The 22,280-nt window shown below is 35.4% G+C and overlaps 6 protein-coding genes across 17 annotated transcripts; 5 read left to right on the top strand and 1 right to left on the bottom strand.

Moving 5' to 3' along the window:
- The first annotated feature begins 63 nt into the window (after nucleotides 1-63).
- LOC100123980 (synaptojanin-1) lies at nucleotides 64-7,346 on the top strand. Of its 2 annotated transcripts, none has more exons than XM_031931464.2 (7): nucleotides 64-630; nucleotides 2,703-3,063; nucleotides 3,152-3,316; nucleotides 3,402-4,459; nucleotides 4,540-5,105; nucleotides 5,184-5,358; nucleotides 5,450-6,875. In XM_031931464.2, the coding sequence occupies exons 1-7, from the start codon at nucleotides 504-506 to the stop codon at nucleotides 6,334-6,336; spliced, it is 3,339 nt and encodes a 1,112-aa protein (XP_031787324.1). In that variant the 5' UTR covers nucleotides 64-503; the 3' UTR covers nucleotides 6,337-6,875. The 2 variants fall into 2 exon arrangements, with proteins under 2 accessions (XP_031787324.1, XP_031787323.1); XM_031931463.2 differs by having other exon boundaries at nucleotides 109-630; nucleotides 4,537-5,105; nucleotides 5,450-7,346.
- A 261-nt stretch (nucleotides 7,347-7,607) lies between these two features.
- Nucleotides 7,608-12,154, top strand: LOC100123982 (long-chain-fatty-acid--CoA ligase 1). The gene is made up of 8 exons (XM_001607728.6): nucleotides 7,608-8,429; nucleotides 9,244-9,367; nucleotides 9,847-10,183; nucleotides 10,248-10,716; nucleotides 10,809-11,099; nucleotides 11,164-11,385; nucleotides 11,446-11,763; nucleotides 11,846-12,154. The coding sequence occupies exons 1-8, from the start codon at nucleotides 8,358-8,360 to the stop codon at nucleotides 11,981-11,983; spliced, it is 1,971 nt and encodes a 656-aa protein (XP_001607778.2). The 5' UTR covers nucleotides 7,608-8,357; the 3' UTR covers nucleotides 11,984-12,154.
- Nucleotides 12,155-12,208: 54 nt separating this feature from the next.
- LOC100123985 (spermidine synthase) lies at nucleotides 12,209-14,920 on the top strand. Of its 6 annotated transcripts, none has more exons than XM_001607730.6 (7): nucleotides 12,209-12,571; nucleotides 12,692-12,899; nucleotides 13,579-13,743; nucleotides 13,908-14,028; nucleotides 14,112-14,358; nucleotides 14,457-14,686; nucleotides 14,762-14,920. In XM_001607730.6, exons 3-7 carry the CDS (start codon nucleotides 13,613-13,615, stop codon nucleotides 14,897-14,899), a joined length of 867 nt encoding a protein of 288 aa, XP_001607780.1. In that variant the 5' UTR covers nucleotides 12,209-12,571; nucleotides 12,692-12,899; nucleotides 13,579-13,612; the 3' UTR covers nucleotides 14,900-14,920. The 6 variants fall into 6 exon arrangements, with proteins under 6 accessions (XP_001607780.1, XP_008207425.1, XP_031787326.1 ...); XM_008209203.4 differs by having other exon boundaries at nucleotides 12,692-13,202; XM_032600243.1 differs by lacking the exon at nucleotides 12,209-12,571 and adding an exon at nucleotides 12,579-12,622.
- A 110-nt stretch (nucleotides 14,921-15,030) lies between these two features.
- On the bottom strand, nucleotides 15,031-18,044 carry LOC100123988. 5 transcript variants are annotated; one of them, XM_031931465.2, is made up of 7 exons: nucleotides 17,558-17,696; nucleotides 16,846-16,996; nucleotides 16,571-16,770; nucleotides 16,308-16,487; nucleotides 16,049-16,227; nucleotides 15,672-15,955; nucleotides 15,031-15,589 (listed from the first exon to the last, which is right to left on the bottom strand). In XM_031931465.2, exons 2-7 carry the CDS (start codon nucleotides 16,970-16,972, stop codon nucleotides 15,225-15,227), a joined length of 1,335 nt encoding a protein of 444 aa, XP_031787325.1. In that variant the 5' UTR covers nucleotides 16,973-16,996; nucleotides 17,558-17,696; the 3' UTR covers nucleotides 15,031-15,224. The 5 variants fall into 5 exon arrangements, with proteins under 5 accessions (XP_031787325.1, XP_016841529.1, XP_008207426.1 ...); XM_016986040.3 differs by adding an exon at nucleotides 17,169-17,335 and having other exon boundaries at nucleotides 15,038-15,589; nucleotides 15,672-16,227; nucleotides 17,558-17,861; XM_008209204.4 differs by adding an exon at nucleotides 17,081-17,142 and having other exon boundaries at nucleotides 15,038-15,589; nucleotides 15,672-16,227; nucleotides 17,558-17,697.
- On the top strand, nucleotides 17,828-19,294 carry Uqcr11 (ubiquinol-cytochrome c reductase, complex III subunit XI). Of its 2 annotated transcripts, XM_032599992.1 has the most exons (3): nucleotides 17,828-18,116; nucleotides 18,198-18,457; nucleotides 19,082-19,294. In XM_032599992.1, the coding sequence occupies exons 2-3, from the start codon at nucleotides 18,414-18,416 to the stop codon at nucleotides 19,194-19,196; spliced, it is 159 nt and encodes a 52-aa protein (XP_032455883.1). In that variant the 5' UTR covers nucleotides 17,828-18,116; nucleotides 18,198-18,413; the 3' UTR covers nucleotides 19,197-19,294. The 2 variants fall into 2 exon arrangements, with proteins under 2 accessions (XP_032455883.1, NP_001165808.1); NM_001172337.1 differs by lacking the exon at nucleotides 17,828-18,116 and having other exon boundaries at nucleotides 18,280-18,457; nucleotides 19,082-19,292.
- Nucleotides 19,295-19,591: 297 nt separating this feature from the next.
- On the top strand, nucleotides 19,592-22,048 carry LOC100123991 (actin-histidine N-methyltransferase). Its single transcript, XM_016986007.3, has 7 exons — nucleotides 19,592-20,075; nucleotides 20,180-20,680; nucleotides 20,779-20,902; nucleotides 21,006-21,120; nucleotides 21,206-21,358; nucleotides 21,438-21,761; nucleotides 21,836-22,048. The coding sequence occupies exons 1-7, from the start codon at nucleotides 19,973-19,975 to the stop codon at nucleotides 21,956-21,958; spliced, it is 1,443 nt and encodes a 480-aa protein (XP_016841496.1). The 5' UTR covers nucleotides 19,592-19,972; the 3' UTR covers nucleotides 21,959-22,048.
- The last annotated feature ends 232 nt before the right edge of the window (nucleotides 22,049-22,280 follow it).

The raw sequence follows: 22,280 nt of genomic DNA, 5'->3' as shown, positions 1-22,280 counted from the left end.
GCGTCTGTATGCAGTTATTATGGCTACATTGTCCTTCGACTTACTGACTATAGATTTCGTATCGGATCGATTTTAGAGAACAGACCTTTTCAACAATCTGAACACACCCACAGTGAGTACGTCATACATAGTGTAGATATATTTTGTAAATACGACTTCTGGATTTACCGCCTGCCAAAGAATTATTGACATTTCGATAGGCAAATTTCAAAAATAATGTACAAACTGTCAATAAGTCAAGTATTATGCCTATAAGAAACAAGAAACCGAGTGACACGAGTGATAATGTTTATCGATTTATCAAAAATAAGTGATCAACTTTGCAGATGAAATAAGTTATAATCAAGTTATTTCAAGTCATTAGATATTTAATGTGTATGATCATCATTAAATTACTTGATAAATGGCAGCAAAGTAGGCGGATATGTGTACATAAATTAGGTGCAAATTGTAGATAAATATATCTTTGAATCCAAGGAATATATTTTTAATCAACGTTCATCATGGCGATGGGAAAATTCTTCCGTGTATATGAAAAATTAAAACCACCAAATCCATACTCGATTATAATGGAACACAGGAATTACAGTGAAACACTCCTTTTTGAATCTCAAGCTGTGGCTGTATTGAGTAAGTACAGTTTATTTGGTTATGAGCAATTTCAATAACTATTTTTCAGCGATTATTGTTTGCTTTTGCCTTATATTTCTATATATTTTGTGAGTAGAATCTATTCTCTTAGTCAACTAAATCAAGTTTATTTTTATAAGTAATAATGATTTTTTATTGTAAAATATAAATGATTTTTCTTAAACTGCACTCTACAAAGGAAAATTTATACAAAAATTTTCAAAGGAGCCATTTGAAACCATTTCAAAGTAAATCATTTAAAATCATGTAGGATAGTATAACAAGTGGGCGTAACCAAACTTGATAAATGATTTTATATATTGTATATCTTAAATGACACATGAGATAATATATTTGATGAGAGACTATTCATTGCTTGTATTAGAGCTTATTCAACCTATCTAGGGCAACAATAATTTTATAAAACAAAATGTATAACTTAGCCTCAACCTACTGTGCAATATGTGCTACTTTGCCACTATTTTTGCATATCTGTCTTTTGAATTGCTGGTATATTAATGTAAACATTAAATCTGCTTTTTAAGTGTAGGTAAACTTTGAAAATCAGTCTTTTTTTTATGAGAAATATGATAAAAACCTCAATAATGATGATAAGTTTGCAACCTATATGTATAAAGTAACAAGTAAAGAGCACAACCTCATCAGGGTCACAGATCTATGATTCAAGGGTTGTACACTATTCCAAGAATGCGATAATCTAAGAGCATAACTTTTAAGTTGCTTATAAACTTAGTTACAGTTTGTGCGAATATTCATTATATACAAGCTTTAAACCTTTTCATTTTGTTTGATACAATGTAGCAGATAAAATTTATACAGTTTAAATGATACAAAAAATTATAAAGATTCATCAATGGTGAGAATAAATATTGTCAGAATTATAGTAAAATGACTGCAACCAAATTTTACAATGAGTCTTTTGTTTTCAAATGATTCACAGTATTATACTTTTTTCAAAGTATACCTACTTGAAACAATTGCTTCTCAGAATAGAATAATGATAAGCACTAAGTTATCTGCAAAAAACAAGAAAAAATACTCAACTACGCTTCAACAATGCAAAGCTCAAAATAACAAGTTTGCAACCTTTTTAAAAATTTCATTATATTGATATACCTTTATTCAAACTGTTTTGACCTTCATAAAGAGACATTAATTTAATCTTTTTGGGAGATAAGACTGAGTTCAAATAAAATAATTGATTTTTATGCATAATACAAAGCATCTATATAGCCAGGATCTTATTGATTTCATTTTTCTTGGGTTTCATTACATCAAGTAGGGTGTACTGCATTATTTAGTATACGAATGGCCCTACAGCATCATTACCATATCACTCAGAACTTCGTATATCATAATATACAATGCTGTTTCATTTAATTTACCAATTCCAGCTTTAAAATTTTTGTACTGTTGAACAACATTTTTTTTTTTTCAATTTCATAATCCGCTTATACAGCACAAACTCACCAAAGTAATCAAATAATCAAACTACGCAGGTTATTAACAAAAGCATCGCTGGCAATAACCAATTGTTATACAGTACTTTCGTAAGTTCAGTATTATTGATTTGCGTGTGGCATGTTCTGTTCGCGGCTCTGCTATATAGGTGCCCCGAAGAAAAATCGAGATAAGTGTGTATATAAGGGGAGATGGGACTTATAGGCTCGGCTATAGTGGACTTTATTTATTGATCGGTATGAGCGTCGGATCCGTATATCGAGGTGCGGACGCGCAACGGCGCAACGTCCCTTTGTATGATATACTGTGTCATCTGGTCATTGGGGTTGAGCTATAATAATAGGATCGTATAGTCTTGAACTATCTGTCCTTTTATAAGATCATATGATGATAAATTTGATGTTCTGTGTGATAATCACCCATTATCACGAATAAAATATTTGGCCCCCTTATAATAATGGTACCAGCAATATTAGCATTATTTTTTAATTTTTTTTTTTTTCGGGAATCGAAATTAATTATTGCCGATTGTTTCAAATAAATATTCATGTTTACGTTTTTATAAATATTCACGTTTACGTTTTTTGCAGCTGCTCACGAAACGGACTCTCTCAAAACCCAGTACACAAAGCTATTGGAAGCTTACGGATGCCTCGGCGTACTGCAGCTGAATTCCGGGGAAAACACATTTTTATATCTGGTCATGGTCACGGGATGTTTTTCCGTTGGAAAGATTTACGATTCGGAAGTCTTCCGCATCACGCAGTCGAACTTCATTCCTCTGCATCACAATCAGAGCAGCAACGAGGACCGCATCGCCGAAGTCAGAAAGGTGCTGAATTCGGGTACCTTTTACTTTTCCTGGTCGGCTGCTGGACACGAAGCTTTGGACATTACACTCAGCGTACAACGAAGATACATATCTGACCATACGGATAAACGATTTTTCTGGTAAAATTTGATTGTTGAATTATATTTATATCAGCGTCGAGAGTATCACAGTGCGGTCGTTTTAAATTCGAATCCTCTTTCTCTTCAGGAATCGAATGCTGCAGATACACCTCTCGAGATTCGGAGTCAATACCGATTATTGGTTATTGAAAGCTATGTGTGGCAGTGTAGAAATAAGGAGTGTTTACGCAGGGCACAGGCAGGCTAGAACTGTAGTTATTTCTCGATTGAGCTGTGAAAGGGCTGGAACCAGGTAAATTTTTCAAATATTTAATTGTATGACAAAAAAAAATTAAGAAATTTCATAACTTATTAAATAAACGCTATTCTGTTCACAGGTTCAATGTGCGAGGAACCAACGATGATGGAAACGTAGCTAACTTTGTTGAAACCGAGCAGATAATTTACTTAGACAATGAGGTGACATCTTACATGCAAACCCGGGGATCTGTACCGCTGTTTTGGGAACAGCCAGGAATCCAAGTTGGTTCACACAAAATTAAGATTTCACGCGGATTCGAAGCTTCTGCGCCAGCGTTCAACAGACACATGAACTTACTGAAGAGACGTTACGGCAAACAAGCGATCGTTAACTTACTGGGTTCGAGTCTTGTGGGAAGTAAGGAAGGCGAAGCTGTGCTGAGTCAACTTTTCCAAACGCACCATAACGCTTCGGTCCACGCCGCCGACGTTGCGCATATTGTTTTCGACTATCACCAGGAATGTCGCGGTGGAAACACGAAAAATTTGGCTAAGTTGAAAGAGAGAACCTTGAAGTATTTGGAAGATTTTTCTCTGTTCTATGCAATGGGAAACGATGTAATCAATTCGCAAGTCGGAACCATCCGTACCAATTGTTTGGATTGTCTCGACCGGACCAATTGCGTCCAGACGTTCTTTGCCTTGGAAATTTTGAAACAACAGCTGGCTTTGTTGAAGCTCAATGAAAAGGCGCAGATCATCTCGCGATTCGACGAAGTGTTCCGTCAAATGTGGATCAATAATGGAAATGAGATTAGCAAGATTTACGCCGGAACTGGAGCCATTCAAGGAAGTTCGAAACTTATGGACGGAGCTCGTTCGGCTGCAAGAACCATTCAGAATAATCTTTTGGATTCAAACAAGCAAGAAGCTATGGATATTTTGTTACTTGGTTCAACTTTGAATACAGAACTCGCCGATAGAGCTAGACTTCTTTTATCGCCCTACATGTTGCATGCGCAGCCTTCTATTTTACGAGAAATGTGCAAACGTTACAAAGAGTACGTTGATACTAAACCACTTAGGATAGGCGTTGCTACTTATAATGTTAATGGCGGAAAGCATTTTCGAAGTGTGGTCTACAAAGACGTAACTTTGTCGGATTGGTTGCTTGACGCACCTAAGATTAATTCGAGTGAGTCATCAGATATATATTTTTTAGTTATTGTATTCTTTTGTTTTGTGATTTTGATATATGAAAATTTATTTCAGCAGTCGTGGATGATTCTGACGATACTCCTGTCGATATTTTTGCAATTGGATTCGAAGAAATTGTTGACTTAAACGCGAGCAACATTATGGCAGCTAGTCACGAAAATGCTCGGGCCTGGGCAGAGGAACTTCAGAAAGTTTTATCCAGAGATCATGAATATGTTCTTATCACCTATCAGCAATTGGTCGGCGTGTGCTTGTACGTCTTCATAAGACCTGAACATGTTGGTTTCTTAAGAGATGTTGCGGTCGACTGTGTGAAAACTGGCCTCGGGGGAGCAACCGGAAACAAAGGCGCCGTTGCTATTCGATTTGTGCTGTTCTCAACGTCATTTTGTTTTGTTTGCGCTCACTTTGCGGCTGGTCAATCGCAAGTGAATGAGCGAAATGCTGATTATGCCGAGATCACTAGAAAGGTCGCTTTTCCAATGGGCCGTACCTTGAATGCTCACGATTACGTTTTTTGGTGCGGAGATTTTAATTACCGTGTTGACATGGATAAAGAAGATATGAAGGAACTGATCAGACGCAATGAACTTGATGAAATTCTTCAGTATGATCAACTTAGAGTATGTATACGCCTATCGTTCTAGAACCATTTGTAAGAGCTAACACATTCATTAATATTTCATTTTCTTATCTTTTAGGTGCAGCAAGATCAAGGAAACGTTTTCAAAAATTTCTCGGAAGGTCCTATAACGTTTCCTCCTACTTACAAGTACGACCTCTTCTCAGATGATTACGATACAAGTGAGAAGTGTCGTCAACCCGCTTGGACTGATCGAGTTCTGTGGAAGCGACGAAAATTAATACATGATATAGGTTCGTCATTTATTTGTTGACGAATTCAAAATATGGTTTTCAAAATATTATTTCAGATTAATTGATGACAAATTTACGATTCGATTTTCAGAATCCGAAGCGGACTGGAATCCTGGAAAGTTAGTTTTTTACGGAAGAGCTGAATTAAAACAAAGTGATCATAGGCCTGTTATAGCTGTGATCGATATTGATGTTCACTGTGTTAATAAGGAAAAACGTGATAATGTTTTCCGAGATGTGATAAGAGATCTCGGCCCTCCAGATGGAACGATAGTTGTATGCGTGGATCAAGATTGTGATGAAGTAGAAAATGTTTTCGATGAGAGCTTCATGAGCGCTCTTGTACAAGATCTATCTGAAATAGGTGAAATAATACTAGTACGATTCGTTAATGACACGATTTGGATTACTTTTAGAGACGGGCAAAGCGCTCTGGCCGCAGCTCGTAAAGGATTTACGACCATCTGCGGTTATCAGCTCAAATTAACGTTAAAATCACCAAATTGGGTTTCGAGCATCGAGAGAGAAATCGACAGTTTCAAAAATACAGACGAGAGCGAAGAAAATCAATCGAATCTGATCGCTGGAAGATTGGAAAATTTGTCTATGAAAAATCAACGCTTCGAAGGTCACAAACCACCGCCAAGGCCACTTCCTCCAGCGAGACCACCGCAACCAGTTTTGTCAAACACACCAAGTCCGTCTCATGTAAAATTATCACCGAGAATATCGCCAACCGAAGTGACAAGTCCACCGGTACCTAATAGTTCCATTTACGAAGAGATACCTGATAATACTCCTGCTGGTGTAACGTCTCATACAGCTTATGCAGATCAAGCAGAAAATATTCCTCCTCCATTACCATTAAGACATAATATTCCGTTGCCGGCTCCGGAAATTCCTCCTCCACTTCTACCTCCACCGGTACCAGCTAGATCAACTGGGGGACCGCCGATACCGGCACGAAATCCTCATTAATTTATATAGTATTTATTTAGGCGATAAACAAAAAATAATTCCAAGCTATTGTTTAGTAAGATGTCTATATGTTTATTGCGGTTGCATAGTGTTTTGATCATTGAAGGAATGAAATCCGCGATTTCATGAGTTACACATCGTACGTAATACTCAAGTATTAAGCTGAATATATTGTAAGTTGATGTGAAATCTTAAGATATTGGCTATATATAAAAGTTAATTGTTGAAAACTCATACAGTATATGTATATGTTGATTGATCTGGGCGATTCTATCTTGTAGTTACATGATGCTGATATTGTTTAATCATGATTCAATATAACACAGTAGCGCATTGCCAAGTAAATTAAAAAAAAAAAAAAAGATATACATATTGTACAAAGATCTATTACATCTGTAACGTGGAACAGGCGTTATTTTCATACACACACAAATGATGAAATGTGTTTTTGGAATCCTCTTGTAGAATTCCATGTAAGCCTTTTTTATTTTCATTTATTTACGTATAAACTGAATAAAAGACATATTTCTGCTGTAAAATTTAATCTCATTTTAAGTAATAAATTTTGCTTGCCAGCTTGAAAAAAATGCTCAAATTGAAATCTTTCATTTTCACCAATCAATTTCGCCATTATGGCATTAGGTGGAGGGTCCATAAATTTATGTTTCCTCAAGAGAATCGGCGAAACCAGCCGGGGAAAATAAATAAAAGAGAATGATAGAATGGATAATTCGAAAAGCTGATGCGTTAGAAACTAAATAATCAGTTGTGGGAGTAGCTATTGGTATGAGCTCAGTATATTGATTTTGGAACTGATATCCCGAATCAAAGCTTGCAACGAAAACCAAAACAATGCTTAAATAAGCCTAATTAATTCACGTTTAAATAATTGTAAGCTTAAAAAAAGCATGGAAAAATTGTAAGGCCCAAAATTTGAAAGGACCAACCTTAAGACACACGCAAATTATAATGATTCAAAATATGATCAATAAAAATTAGTAAAAAATTAAGCTTTAAGATATTCTTGTATACTGCACTCGCTTTCACAAGGGTCTACAGATCAATTATTTATAGATGTATATATGCTTGCATGTATATACCCGGGGTACACGTATCTGATGTGATCGCGTTATTTATATGCCTAACCTTTGAAAGATATATATATTAACTTAAAATGAATGAAAAATTTGAAAATTTGACGTGCATGATAATGTTATTAAGCACTAATGAAAAAATCTGCTGTTAAAGTTCGTAGCTTCAATAATAAGTGAAGTGAAGTTGAAGTCGTCTTCAATTACTCACTACCTCGATGCATAAAATCATATGAAGATTACTGCAGACCAGAAGCTATACGTTTATTTTAGCGATGAATCAGTTCTTTGTTCATCGAACGAAAAATAATCGTTCGACCTGCCGTGCACCATTTATTTAAGTCTCACGTCGAGGTCTGCCCACTCTATTGCACAATAATGTTTTACATGTATACCTATAACGTATAGCTTCATTCTTTGGTTTATCATAGTTATAACTGCGGTATATAAATACACACAAAGTCAGGGAAAATAAATTATCCATCGAAGCAAGCTAGTAATGTCTAATCCATGTATATTCTCTTTGTCAAGTTTAAAACATATACATAGTTTTCTCTCTCTCTCTCTCTTTCTCTCTTCATCTCTCTCTCTCTCTCTCTCTTTAAGTATAAGCTTATTTATAGATCTTCACATAACATCTCCGTAGAAGCTCTACACGTCTATTGCTTACTATCCAATTCTTGGTATTAGAGATGTTTCCTAACCCACTTTGTTTTTATTTTGCAACTCATGTACTCAAATTTTGCGAACGTCATATTAACGTCAAGTTTTATTGCAAGTTCGCGTAGTATTAGTGTCGATAAAGTGAGCGGAAGTGTGTCCGAGTGCGTTACGAGTTAAATATTTACGGAATTTTCTGAGTTAAAACTGCTGTTGCATACACTGCTGTGCGTGAAAATATCGGCTCTTCGATAGTGTGTAAACATTAAAATGTCAGGCTGCTTTTTTTATGAATCGATACGTTTACCCATTGATCAAAATGAACAGTCGGAAATACTTAAGGTTCTTATGACATTAAGCTCTTAATTATAAAAAACTTCTACTACTTATATACTATACAGTCTTAAAACTATCTGTCTATAAATACATATATTTTGAAGTGTGGTAGTAATATAGGTATATAAAAAGTAATTACGTTGATTAATAATGATATTATTACTGTCCGATTAAAACTACTAAAAGCTGTTAAAATCGATTCATGGTGATTATATAAAAGTGTATATTTATTTTCTAATAGCTATCTTCTTTTCGAGTCGCAAATAGAAGATTCGATCATTTTTATTTTTTAGTATGACGAAATTTTATCTCTTTTATTGAAAATCATTATATTTAAAATTTTATACTGCTATTAGAATATTTTAGAATTGAGACATAATAGTCAATATTTATCCTAGAACTAATTACTTGTGTTTAGTTTTTGAGCATATCTTTCTAATAATTTAATACATTTTAGTGCAATTATGTTGTGAAGTAAACAGATGTATACATCTATAACTATAGTTATTACTATCTACCTCATTCGCAAAGCATAAACTAAAAAACAATATTTACAATGCAAGCTTTAAAAGCTTCTTTTAAATCCGCGCTTTACGCGCGAAGCATCCGATTCCGCGGGCAATTGCACCGCGTTGCGCATGAGTGACAATGAATGAATTTCCTTTTTGCTTTTATTACACATACTTGTCTTCAACAGATGCCCCAATTTTTGAAATAATCATATTTTATCGTACACCAAACATTACAAGGGTGAAAATAATACGTACTCCAAGTATTAATTATTTTATAAATAAATGTGAAAATAACATTTGCATTACAGGGAACAGAGTTTATAAGAGTTTCCAAATTTTATCCAGAATGTAAACAAGGAAAATTCATAAGTTATATTCACGAAGACGTCCGAACATTGTACGATGCTTTTCGAAAGGGTACCAAAGAGTCAAGTGAGTATTGAATAAATCTTTGATGTTTCATAATTCTGGGTTTCTGTAGACTCCATCTATTCGGTATACCCAATGTTTGATATTTGAGATTGGCGGGTTTTGTATAAGAAGATTTAGATTTTTCAGTTCCTTTATTCGCGATAGGTAAATGCAAGAAGCCTGCAGTCCAAATCTTACGATCACAACCTTTCACAGTTATCATCAGTTCCAAAACCAAAGTGCCCCGTTATGATTAGGAATAAGGAACAATTGAATTGAAAGGCTGCGACAATTAGACCTGATTTTTCCGGAGGTAGCACCGAACATTAAAAACATTTACCAAATTATTATTGTATTAGTTCTAATGAACGTATAATTAAAGACAACCTACGGTTTCACTATAGCTTCCCATACCAAGACTATCAAAATTATCAATTATCTTAGTCAGTCAAATCTTCAACCTTAACGAAAAAAAAACACAATTTTTCATGATCTTGCAGACAACGGACCTTGTTTAGGCTGGAGGAACGGCCCGTTGAAGACATACCAGTGGTTGAATTACAACGAAACTCTTCTGCGAGCCAAGAACTTCGGTTCCGGCCTAATCGCGTCAGGTCTTCAACCTGGTCCTCAAACCCTAGTTGGCCTCTACAGCCAAAATCGACCAGAATGGATCCTCACAGAACAAGCTTGCTACACGTATTCGCTAGTCGTAGTTCCTTTGTACGATACTCTCGGGCCAGATGCCTGCGCGTACATAATAAACCAGGCTGAGATAACTCTGGTCGTTGTCGAGGACGAGAAAAAATGCAACTTGATTCTGGACAAGGCCCCAAGGTATATTAAAGGTTTCTACTTCACCTCAAAGTCTTCATTTCTACGACGTAACCGACCTTTTCAGATGCCTTCGAAAACTAGTGGTGATAAACCCAGTGAAGAGTTCAACCATGCAAAGAGCCAAAAGCAGGGGAATCACTGTGGTGAGTTTCGAGGACGTGGAACGTCTCGGCGCGCAGAAGAATCATCCAGAAATGCCACCACGATACACAGATCTCTGTACGATCTGTTACACGTCCGGTACCACTGGTTTTCCAAAAGGTGTCATGTTGACCCACCAGAATGTTATGGCAGGAATTTGCGCGGTTTTGCTTCAGCTGGGCGAATACAAGCTCACGGCCAAAGATTCGATGATCAGCTTCCTACCTTTGGCTCACATGCTGGAAAGATGCTGCGAGAACGGAATGTACATGGTCGGTGGTTCCGTCGGTTTCTACAGCGGCGACATCAAGAAGCTGTCAGAAGACATGAAGCTGTTGAAGCCGACGTTTATGCCGGCTGTGCCCAGACTTTTGAATCGTCTTTACGACAAGGTTGGCCGGTTCTTCGAGTTATTCGAAGTCGAAGACAACTAGGGTGTACCCATCATTGAAAGTTTTTGATAGGCTCGATGAATCTGTTCTAGGTTCAGGCAGAGCTGGACAACTCGTGCTGCAAGCGCACGATATTTACCATGGGACTGTCATCGAAAGCGTCTGACGTAAGGAGAAGTATTATAAGGAAAAATACCATTTGGGATAGCTTAGCTTTCAAAAGGATCCAAGAAGACATGGGAGGAAGAGTTCGACTGATGATCGTTGGCTCAGCACCTTTGGCTGGGAACGTCCTCACGTTCACCAGATGCGTCCTGGGCTGCATAGTTCTGGAAGGCTACGGTCAGACGGAATGTTCGGCGCCGATTACGTTAACAGTGCAGGTAGATTAATTCCTAATTTTATTATTGAAATAGATCCTTTATTCAACTGTATTTTTTCGAAAAGGGGGATCATACACCAGAACACGTGGGTCCACCCGTAGCTTGCTGTTGCATCAAACTGGTCGATGTGCCGGAAATGGAATACTATTCCGCCGACAACAAAGGAGAAATTTGCGTAAAAGGTGCAAACGTGTTCGCGGGTTACTTCAAGAATCCTGAAAAAACAGCTGAAGCTATCGATGAACATGGATGGCATCACACCGGAGACATCGGGATGTGGCTTGGGGTAAGTCCCTTTCGTTTAATAATGCCAATAGATGATGCTTAAAAATCAACGATCTTTCAGAATGGGACCCTGAAAATCATCGACCGTAAGAAGCACACTTTCAAGCTGTCCCAAGGCGAGTACATCGTTCCGGAAAAAATCGAAAACATCTACACCAAGAGCCAGTACGTTCACCAGATATTTGTGCACGGAGAATCGCTGAAATCGTGCATCGTCGCGGTAGTTGTGCCGGAGGTGGACGTCGTCAAGTGTTGGGCCCTGGAGAACAAAATTGTCGGGACTTTGAGTGTGCTCTGCGCCAATCCGGAAATTAAAAAGCTCATCCTCAACGACATACTGTCTTGGGGAAAACAGGCCGGACTTAAATCTTTCGAACAAGTGGGTTTGACGCTATTGTTGAAAATAATATCGCTACTGATGCGTACTTCATTATTTTAACTCAATTTAACTGTTGTTTCAGGTGAAAGACATCTATCTTCATCCAGATCCATTTTCCGTTACGAACGGCCTGTTAACTCCTGCGCTAAAGGCGAAGCGTCCACAATTGAAAGCGTACTTTAAACCACAGTTAGAAGACCTTTATCAGCACTTAGATTAACTTTTGTGTACTAAAAACTCATCATAGTATTAGCCGAACAAAAATCTATGAAATATGCTTCGATTAAAAAAAAAAGTAAAACACGCAGAAATCTTGAATAACTGAAAAATATGTTAGAGCTATTAATTCGAATGAATAAAATTTAATACGTTAGTATCATAATTACAAAAACTTTATCCTCCGAGTTCATCAAATATCCGTGTAATGAACCGTCGATATCGAATCATCATACGTTAGTTTTGTTTATTTTTCAATCTCCATACACGGCTTTCTCGATCAGTGATCGTAGTTTAATTCCTCTACATCGTTAATATTCAACAAACAAGCAGGTGACATCATCAATTTTAAAAATAGCCGCTATATCGACTATTTCCGAAGTTCGCTCGGTTGCTCTCTCTCTCTCTCTCGAAATACCATCGGAATTCACGATCCGCCTCGTGGCCGTATATCAGCCAAGGTATCAGCGGATACGAAGACAGCTGACGTAGAAATTTATATCAAGTCAGTTTACAGTGTGTAGCGCGTACGGTTACTCGTCCATGTTATACTTTAGCAGCTACTGCGCGAGACACGATCGGCAGCGCTCAGGTAAGTCTAGGTTTGATGTTCGCTCTCACTGGGCCTTCTTGGTACCAAATCGTAAATTATCAATTTCCTGTAGGGCAGATACCGATTTTCCTTCTTTCTAAAAGCTAACGTTGTTCTCAGTTCTATGTTTACCCAGAGGCCAATAGACAGATCGGAGTACACCGTTTACGTGATCAAGTGAATACGTGCTACACTGGAATTTCGGAGGATTCTACTGTGCATGCAGCTGTGAATAGTTTATACTTTGCTAGATTTAATTACACGCAAAGTATAGATATTGGCGCATTTTCAACGACCTTTATACGCAGCTCGCGGAGATCGACTACTGGTATGATGTTACACGCACATAACGTACCGACACTCATTAAAGAAATCTCAGACGTATTTTATCGTCAACACGAGAGATAAGAAGGCTGCGAACGATAAAGAATCTTGGCATTGGGATTAGAATGCCATCGGCGGTTTAAAAGAGCGGCGTGGATTTTAAAGCAATTAGACGAGACATCTGCTTCGATGGATACTCTGTAGAAATATAACGATCCGATATAAGTTTTATTTTAGTAAAATTTGTTCGTTTTTAAAGATAAAGCGGCCGATTAGCGTTTGCAATTCGACTTGGCAACAGTTAATAGTGAGTAGAAGTAGCTCGCGTTAATAACTCTTATCTCTTACTAAATTATAGGTTTTCTTTCTTAGTTATATTGCTTTCGGTGTGAGTTACTAAAAGTTAAAATTTTGTATAATTAAGTATAGTATAGTTTATTCAAAGATACGATAAATTTTACATCTATTGAGCAAATTCACGAATGTGTGTTATCTTATATTACTACAATTATAGAAATTTTATCTATGATCTAGTAGAATATCTAACTTAATCAAATATTTCAAGTGAGTTGAAGGCTCTTCTCTAAGACTTCTTGATAATTATCGAAATTAGTTTTTTTTTCATCGAAAATATTAAAAATTATAATGAAAATATAATTTTTTTAAATATTTGTATTTTATAGCATTTTAAATTAAAAAAAAAACAACAACACAAGAATGAATGCTTTGAAACAAGGATGGTTCAGTGAAATTAATGGATTGTGGCCTGGAATCGCCCAATCATTGGAAGTCGAAAAAATTCTGTACGAAGGACAATCGGAATATCAACACGTTTTAGTTCTACAAACGTAAGAATATTATCTGCATTAACTGCATTATAAAATCGCGTTCTGTTATGTCGATTCATATCATGGAAATTTAAATGATCTGTCGTCTTTTTTTAAAGTAGAATCTGTATAGCAAACTGATGTAGACGAATATTTTAATTTTGTATGATTTATAAAATTCACAGAAAATCTTACGGTAAAGCTTTGGTACTTGACGGCATCATTCAATGTACCGAGAAAGATGAGTTTTCCTATCAAGAAATGATCTCGTTCCTACCGTTGTGTTCTCATCCCAATCCCAAAACGGTAATAGAGTTCATATCTCAGCTCTCTATCCGTGAAAATTTGAAAAAATTTTTCATTCAATCTTTCAATTCGATACATTCCAGGTTTTGATAGTAGGCGGTGGCGACGGCGGTGTAGCCCGAGAAGTAGCTAAGTTTCCTGGCGTTGAGAAAATTTACCAAGTCGAGATCGACAACAAGGTCGTCGAAGTCTCCAAACAATTTCTGCCATTCATGGCCAAGGGTTTCTCTGACCCAAAGGTAAATTTACACATCGGGGACGGCTTCGAATTCATGAAGCAGCACAGCAACGAGTTCGACGTTATTATAACCGATAGCAGCGATCCAGTGGGTAAGATAACGAAAATCATCGAGTTATTGCTTGGAAGTTCATTCAATCTGCAAACGGTATGTAAAGATTGCAATTTAATCTTTGGCATTGACTTTTAGGACCTGCAATATCGCTGTTTCAAGAGCCTTACTTCGCATTGCTGAAGAAGGCGTTAAAACCTAATGGAATTGTTTGCTGCCAAGCTGGAACCGTTTGGTCTAATCTCGATCAAGTTCAGGATACTTTGACCCACTGCAGATCGATATTTCCAAAAGTGGCGTATGGAGTTTCGTCCGTGCCTACGTATCCGACTGGACAGATCGGCTATATGCTTGGAAGTCTCAACCCCGTAAGTTTAATTCAATCGTTAACCATAGATTCTAAAGATTGCGATTGTAAAACGATTGGTATCTTCGTATTCTAGGAAACAAATTTCAACGAACCTCTGAAGACTTTCAGCGAAGATGAACTCGATAAAATGGAATTAAGATATTACAGCGACAAGATTCATCGAGCTAGTTTTGAATTGCCTAGATTTGCTAAGAAGAGCTTGAAATTATAATTAAAAGAGATGAATCGCAAACTTGTGTTCTTATTTTCTCTATTCTTAACTATTTGTACCTTTCGATCTATGTTTGTAAAAACATTTTTAACTTTAAACACGCGACGAGCTTTAATCCAATACGCAGTAGAAACATTCTTTTAAATTTTATTTAATAATTTACAAAAAGGTAACAATATAAATTGTAAAACGCTGAAACAATGACGTATATGTATATATTACAGATATATCTTCGTAGAGATCATTAACGCTAATTCGACACGCACACTCTCAACAAACAAAATAAACATATGATTATACATATGATTTCATCTGCATGGATTCTTCATAAATCAAATCCACACGCGTCGCATACAGATGAAACTTTACTATTGAGAAGAGTACACTGTTTACATTGTTTTCCATCACTTATGAAAGATTCGTCCACGTTTAGTTTCTGAGTTTTCCCGCACATTTGACATATCTTCACGTTCTCATCAGTGTTCAAAAATGTACAGAAGTCGCAATTCCAACTACCCTCGTTAGTTTCCGCTTCGTGAGTATCTAAAATCGGATCGGATTCCTTGACGTTGCATTTGCTGACTCGTTGTTGTTGCTGCTCTTTAAATAAAAGACTGTTTTGCGGGACATCCCTAGCCGCCGGAATACATTCGCTACCTTGGATGAAAGTCGGCTCTTCGTTAATTAGTTCTGAAATGTCGGGAACAATAATTTATTATAGTGCATGACATTTGGACACGCGAATAAGATAGATTGCTTTCAGCGTTATTACCTTGAGGAAATTCTCTCGAGTCGTTCCTGTACAGTAAATTAATTTTGTCAGTGGATTTTCTATAATTATTCATTTCGCTTCTCGGGGTGAATTCGTTATCCCTTGCTTTGAACGATTGGGTCTCGTAAACGGGTTCGGCGGGTCGGAATTTCGCGTTCACGTCAGCATTAAAATTGCCGGGAACGTCGTGTGAAAATACTGGAGTAAAGTCTTCGTACGAATTTCCTTTGGGGTATGAGTATTTGTAGTCCTGTCTTAGATCGTTGTCCAAGTCATTGCGATGACTGTAATTGTTATTCTTATTTTCTCTACTGTGCGAAACTTTTTCTACATAATCATACGTCGATGGTCGAATTTGCTGATTCGATTGGTAGTACCTGTTCTTTGGAATATTATTAGGCTGCGGGGCTAGCATTTTCAAAGTTTCAACGTGACGGCAATTAAGCGCTCTAATGGCTTGATCTGCCGATCCTGCGTAGTATTTTCGAAACTCCAAAACTTCCAGCCACGATATATTGAAGTTGTTCGAAACTTCTTCCCATATTCGTTTGAGTATCTAAAAGAATTCAAGAATATTCGCTGTAATATACGCTTATAATTAAACCGGAGATAAATCAATTTGACGAAGAAACGTACTTTGCATTCGACGAAAGCTACAATAGCGTCTCTGCTGACGCTCGATACTTTATCCGGATCTATAGGTCCGTCCAAAGTTAATACTTTGCTCTTGCACATTGAATAGCCCATGTGGGCAAACATCAGCTCAGCACAGGCCAAATTCGATTCGACTTCATGTTTGTAAAAGCCGCTAAAAGTCTGTGGAAAAACGCAATGACTGTTAAGTATTAAAAAAAAATATATATATGTTGATAAAAATGTTTCTGCAAAATTTTGCGAACCTTAATGTTTCTATATTCTCTACGCCAAGGTTGCGATAATAAATTTGACGCGTATAAAGAAATTGCACACCATCCAGCGGCAGCTTTGTAACCGCTGAAATCCTTGTACGTCGTTGCCGATTTATAAAATATATCCGACGTTTCTTGAAAGACGAATTTTCGCTCGTTTGTAACCAAACTTAGGTATTCTTCGATTATACCTAAAATAGAAAAACGAGGTAAGAATGGAACTTTTACTGGAGTTATTTATTTGACTTTAAACAAATTGTTAATACCTTCTAGCTTTAATCGTTGTGCTAGCTTGAGAGGACTTTCTTCTATCTGAAGATATACTAAGTGGCATTGTTCAAATTTTTTTCTTAATTCTTGTACTTGATATTCAAAATCTTGAATTATGTTCATTGCTGTTGGCAGGCCAACTTATGACTAAAAATTAAAGTAATTTATAGTCTTTTTAAAATATAAAAAGATGAAGAAACTCTACGTAGTGAAGTAAATAGTGAAAATTACATTTTTTTAGCTAGAGCTAACTAATAGCTAGAGCTGGTTGTGAAAAATGTATATAATTGATCCTATAAGTAATAATAATAATTCTTACATGCTCTGTTTATTTTAGAGGATTAGGTTTGTAGGAGGTCAATAATAATAACTTCATATTACATTACACATATAGTATTGGATACGGTACATATAGTAACTTTGCTAAAAAAGTTCAATTTCTACTAAACATGATCTAAATCCAAGCAAATAGCCAAATAACTGACACTAAAACAAAAATAAAATAAAAATGACAAGTTTTCTAAAAGCATCAAACATAATAACTACTCAAACACCTAGTTTATGAGCTTTGCAAGTTTCTAAGGTGCAGAAAAAACTTTCAGTCATTTGACAATAGCAACATTTCACATTCCTTTCACCAAAATAACTAATGTAATAACAACTTCTTGTGTGTGCAAAACTACTGTTAATACTTTTCAATTTTTTCACCTTATTTTACGCTGACACTGGGTAAATTGTATTATAAGGTAATAATTGAGTGTAGCCTTTTATTTATTATATCTGTGAGTCAGATGTTTATTAATCACTTTTGTAAATTTACAGCACAAAGAAGCCATGATAAAAAAAAATCTTCAAAATCGATTTCCGATCTTGTAATCTACGCTAGTACAAAATTTGCCGCAAAAATGTATGCACTGGACAAGCAAAAAAGTACTCGTTTACAAGAAAACAAAGGAATAAACTAAACGATAATAAACTAACCAACAACTCCTTCTTCGGAGGAACTGAGAGTACCACAGAATTGGAGGAGAGAAACGCCATAAGATTTTTCGTCTACTGCTAGCTTTCTGACTCCGAAACATAAAGATAGTGCCGAAAACTGCCAGAAGGCGGCGGTTTGTTGTTCACCGAATATATATTTGTAGTTTGGATTTGCAATGTGGTGATTGGTGAAGTGGATGTACGCGAAATGCCATTTTCAAATCGATATACATAGATATACAAGTATTGGCACTTAATTTGTACTAAAAGCGGAAGCGTATATTTTGTGTGTATTGTAAATAAAATACTGCGTATAGCGCTACGGTGTCGAAAGCCAAAACTAACGTAAGTATCGTTTTTCTTCAAGTTGATGAGTTGAATAGTCCTGTCGATAGTCTATATTGTCTATATGATCCCTGGTACGAAGCTCTCATTGAGAACCAGAACATGGCTGTCTGCTTCGTGCTATCAGCGTAGATCCCAATAAGCAGTTTCCAAATTGCGTAATCTTAAAATTATAAGTAAAATAATTTTTGATAAATATTGAAATATCCTCGAAGAATCTTTGAGGTTCCTCAGCACCATGCCTGCGATTGGAAGGAAGCATATCGAGCTTGCCATGAAATGGTAAGCAAATACATATTCTATGTCAAATGAATGAGAATAGAGTTGAGTATAGCACAAGGGAAATAAGTTAATTTTTGTGACCTTCGATTAGAATATTCCTTATCTTTTAATCTTTGAAAAATTCTTCTAATAACAACATGAGGACTACGTTAATTTGACTGCATAAAACTTCTGTACCACAAAAAATGTGCGAATAATATTTTGATGTTAGGTTACAAAAGGTACATACGCTGTGACTATGTTTAGTACAGGATATTCTTTCAAACATAGCTAATTTCATTTAGTCTATGAAATTTCACAATTGGTTTTATTTTGAGAAGCATTACAGATTCATGAGTACGTATGCAAGCATAGATGAGAACAAACAAATTTAAGCATCTTTCCCTCCGTTTTATTACTCGAAGAAAAATATGCAAAAGTATGCAATACAATATTACATGTAATCCCTGTTGAAAATCTTACAAAAACATAATTGATCAAGAATGTACTTAATTAATAACATTCAAATAACTGCCTTCAATATAAAGAGCATTATTTAAAGTCTAATTTATTTTGAATAGACAATAGCCAATTATCAACCAATACGTTTGAAAATATTTACATTTGCTTTTTTTTCTGATTTAGGTTACCATCAGCTGCAACGTATGGTACTGGAGCAGGTTTGACTTTGCTTTATTTCACTGACTGGAAATTAGTCCTTCAGTACATGCCATACTACGGAGGAAAATTCAAAGAATAATTAATACAGATTGATAGATAAAAAATACTTATAAGCCTGAATGATGATTTAAATAAATTAATTGTTGATCAATAAAAGCATTCTTGATTTCATTTCAATTTGTTTAATCTTATTTCATTATTTGTAGTCTTACGTAAATTTAAATTTACAGTTATAATCCCAGATTCCCTATTTATTTTTTACTGATTTTGTTTATCAGTACCTACTATTCCTAACAACCAAATATTGTAGTTTTTTAATTAAAAAATTTTATAAAATATTTTAGATTTCTGTTCCCGCTTTTGAAAATACTGCTCCGATTTCAGAAAACGCATCGGTCCGCAGCGCCTCTGCAGGTCGAGGTGCAACTATAATTGACTGCTTTCGTTTATTTTCTTAGTTTAGGGTGCGCCTACACTATCCACAGTGTGGAATCGTTTTATTTTTCCGTTTCAATTCCGTGAATCAGCCAATCGGACGGGAATCTTCTCTTTTACTGTGCCTAATATAATATATACTGTTCGGTTATTACATGCACGTGAATCATAAAAACATCGCATTATCACGCTGTAATGAACGCACCTTTAGCTTGTATTACACCAACTCCAGTCTTCCTGCTATGTAGACTGCTGTGCATTCAAAATATTACCCGGTTCCCCAAAATGGTTTTTCGACGTTCTATTTTTACATAGAATGACGATTCGGAGCGGATTTACTGAGACAGTAAAAGTTTGGATACTGTTTCAGCAGGCTGAATGTGTTACGTTTTGGTGACAAAAAGTGGTTAAATAATTGAAATGGGGAGAAAATCGTCTGAGAAGAGTAATAAGAAGAGGCAGAATGGTGCTCTCAAACAGCAAGAAAAAGAAATGTATGCAGAATGTGAAAAACTATTCCAAGGCAAGTATATAATTATAGGAAATTAATGTTCAGTATACTAAATTTTGAATTATATATAGAGCAAATATGTGTAGAGTCTATTCTAACAAAAATATTCATTTTAGCCAGCAGCATTTCATTAAACAAGAATCAGTTATGGGAGAACTATCAAGAGATATCAACAATTTTAGAAAAAATAAAAAAGCTGGAAGAGTGTAAATCAGATTCATCAGATGTGCCAGAACGAGAGGATGTGATTGAAGAATTTGTTGATTGGCTGCATAAAAATGAAGTAAACACTGATGGTGTTAGTATTCATAAGTTTCCTGATTATGGATTGGGTCTAAAAGCCAATTCAGATTTAAATGAAAATGACCTGATATTAAAGATACCAAGAAAACTTATTTTTAATGTATCTACAGCTGCGGCAGAGCTGAAAGATCTTGAAGATGACATATTAATTAAACACATGCCTTATGTAGCTTTAGCTATTGCACTTCTTATTGAAAAGTATAAAAGCACTTCTCTATGGAAGCCTTATTTGAATATTCTTCCAAAAAATTATTGTACAGTTTTGTACATGAGCATGGATGATATGATGGAATTAAAAGAAAGCCCAGCTTTAGGTAATATTTCAAATAGACATACACCAAGAGGTTTTTCTCAGGAAGAAGAATCAAATAGCCATCAATAATTGATAAAAATATCTGATTTTATGTTTCAGAAACTGCATTGAAACAATGCAGAAACATAGCTCGGCAATATTCATATTTTAAAAAACTTTTTCACAATTCAAAGAATTCCGTGTCAAAGTTGTTGGCAGATGTATTTACATATGAAGAATATCGGTGAGTCTGGATATGTAATTATTTTGAAGTCATGTAATATTTTGAGGTAAAAAAGGCAAATAGTGATCAGAGAGTTTGTAAAATAATTTTGCACTGCTTTCAGATGGGCTGTATCAACCATTATGACAAGGCAAAATGTAATTCCAAGTGAAAATCAGTCAGCTATGGTTCATAGTTTAATCCCAATGTGGGATATGTGTAACCATAGTGAAGGAAAGGTATTGAGTATAAAACAGCTAATGTATTGCTCTAAGATGTTTTGTAACTGCTTATTAAAAACAAAACTATATTTTGGACTCACAGATTACTACTAATTTCAATGAAATCTCCAATTGCTGCGAGTGCTATGCAATGAAAAGTTTTAAAACAGATGATCAGATTTTTATATATTATGGATCCCGCACAAACGCTGAATTTTTTGTACACTCTGGATTTGTTTATCCAGATAATGCAAATGTAAGTTGACATAACATGATACATTCTTAAAATGTATGTTGAATCAAGTGATGAACATTTTTTACTTTATCACTTTCAGGATTCTTATGAGTTACACCTTGGAATAGGTTCTTCGGATAAATTAAGGTCTGAAAAAGTTGAGCTACTATCAAAAATCGGATTACCAGTCTCAAATCAGTTTCCATTAAAACCAGAACCAAATCTACTAACAGGAGCACTACTTGGATTTCTTAGAGTATTCAACATGACTAAAGATAATCTAGATTTTTGGTTAAAATCAGATACAAAGCTTGATATAGTGAAAAAAGATTTTTCATCAGACGATGTCCTTGATAAAAGTGTTTTAAATTTTATCATGACAAGGATAAAGCTTTTACTTACTAAATATCGAACGTTAGAAGAAGTAAGTAAATATAAAGAAAATATTAAAAAGATCTTATTTTCATAATTTTTAATTTTTGTATTATCTTATTGCAGGATAAGATTCAAGCTCTAACTGCATCAGAAGACTGCCGAAAATTAGTTTTGCAAATGAAATTTTCGGAAAAGAAGCTACTCAATCGTGTTTTATCATCTTTGGAAAGTTACTCAAAAGTTTAAAATTTTATATTTTGTATATAAAAATTCAAATAAAATTAATGAAATATATAGTTTCTTAACTGAACAGACAGTATTGAGAAAAAATTCTAATTTTTTTATATTTATTGTTTTTATCATTGGAAATTGCAGTTATTTTAGAAAAAGGGGAACAGATACAGTTTGTGTTCAGGAAGACATTAAACCCATACAAAAGATAGAGCAGGTATGTAACAAATTTTTGCAAAAAATCTATCAGTATTTATTTGGCTTTCCAAAACGCTTTATTAATTATGTATTGTCATGAGGTTTACCATTAGAAAAACAGAATATAATTATATAAAAT

Source organism: Nasonia vitripennis, chromosome 5 (assembly GCF_009193385.2).
Source record: "Nasonia vitripennis strain AsymCx chromosome 5, Nvit_psr_1.1, whole genome shotgun sequence".
Lineage (NCBI taxonomy): Eukaryota > Metazoa > Arthropoda > Insecta > Hymenoptera > Pteromalidae > Nasonia > Nasonia vitripennis.
This window is presented reverse-complemented; position numbering and strand designations above follow the sequence as displayed.

Coding starts and splice junctions, on each gene's coding strand:
- LOC100123985 (XM_001607730.6), top strand. CDS start 13,613: ATGAATGCTTTGAAACAAGGATGGTTCAGTGAAATTAATGGATTGTGG. Junction 13,744..13,907: donor CACGTTTTAGTTCTACAAAC/GTAAGAATATTA, acceptor TAAAATTCACAG/AAAATCTTACGGTAAAGCTT. Junction 14,359..14,456: donor CGATAGCAGCGATCCAGTGG/GTAAGATAACGA, acceptor ATTGACTTTTAG/GACCTGCAATATCGCTGTTT.
- LOC100123982 (XM_001607728.6), top strand. CDS start 8,358: ATGTCAGGCTGCTTTTTTTATGAATCGATACGTTTACCCATTGATCAA. Junction 9,368..9,846: donor AAAGGGTACCAAAGAGTCAA/GTGAGTATTGAA, acceptor ATGATCTTGCAG/ACAACGGACCTTGTTTAGGC. Junction 11,386..11,445: donor ACATCGGGATGTGGCTTGGG/GTAAGTCCCTTT, acceptor ACGATCTTTCAG/AATGGGACCCTGAAAATCAT.
- LOC100123991 (XM_016986007.3), top strand. CDS start 19,973: ATGGGGAGAAAATCGTCTGAGAAGAGTAATAAGAAGAGGCAGAATGGT. Junction 20,076..20,179: donor ATGTGAAAAACTATTCCAAG/GCAAGTATATAA, acceptor TATTCATTTTAG/CCAGCAGCATTTCATTAAAC. Junction 21,762..21,835: donor AATATCGAACGTTAGAAGAA/GTAAGTAAATAT, acceptor ATCTTATTGCAG/GATAAGATTCAAGCTCTAAC.
- Uqcr11 (XM_032599992.1), top strand. CDS start 18,414: ATGCCTGCGATTGGAAGGAAGCATATCGAGCTTGCCATGAAATG. Junction 18,458..19,081: donor ATCGAGCTTGCCATGAAATG/GTAAGCAAATAC, acceptor TTTCTGATTTAG/GTTACCATCAGCTGCAACGT.
- LOC100123980 (XM_031931463.2), top strand. CDS start 504: ATGGCGATGGGAAAATTCTTCCGTGTATATGAAAAATTAAAACCACCA. Junction 4,460..4,536: donor CGCACCTAAGATTAATTCGA/GTGAGTCATCAG, acceptor AATTTATTTCAG/CAGTCGTGGATGATTCTGAC. Junction 5,106..5,183: donor TTCAGTATGATCAACTTAGA/GTATGTATACGC, acceptor CTTATCTTTTAG/GTGCAGCAAGATCAAGGAAA.
- LOC100123988 (XM_008209205.4), bottom strand. CDS start 16,972: ATGAACATAATTCAAGATTTTGAATATCAAGTACAAGAATTAAGAAAA. Junction 16,771..16,845: donor ACAACGATTAAAGCTAGAAG/GTATTAACAATT, acceptor TTTCTATTTTAG/GTATAATCGAAGAATACCTA. Junction 16,488..16,570: donor GAGAATATAGAAACATTAAG/GTTCGCAAAATT, acceptor GTTTTTCCACAG/ACTTTTAGCGGCTTTTACAA.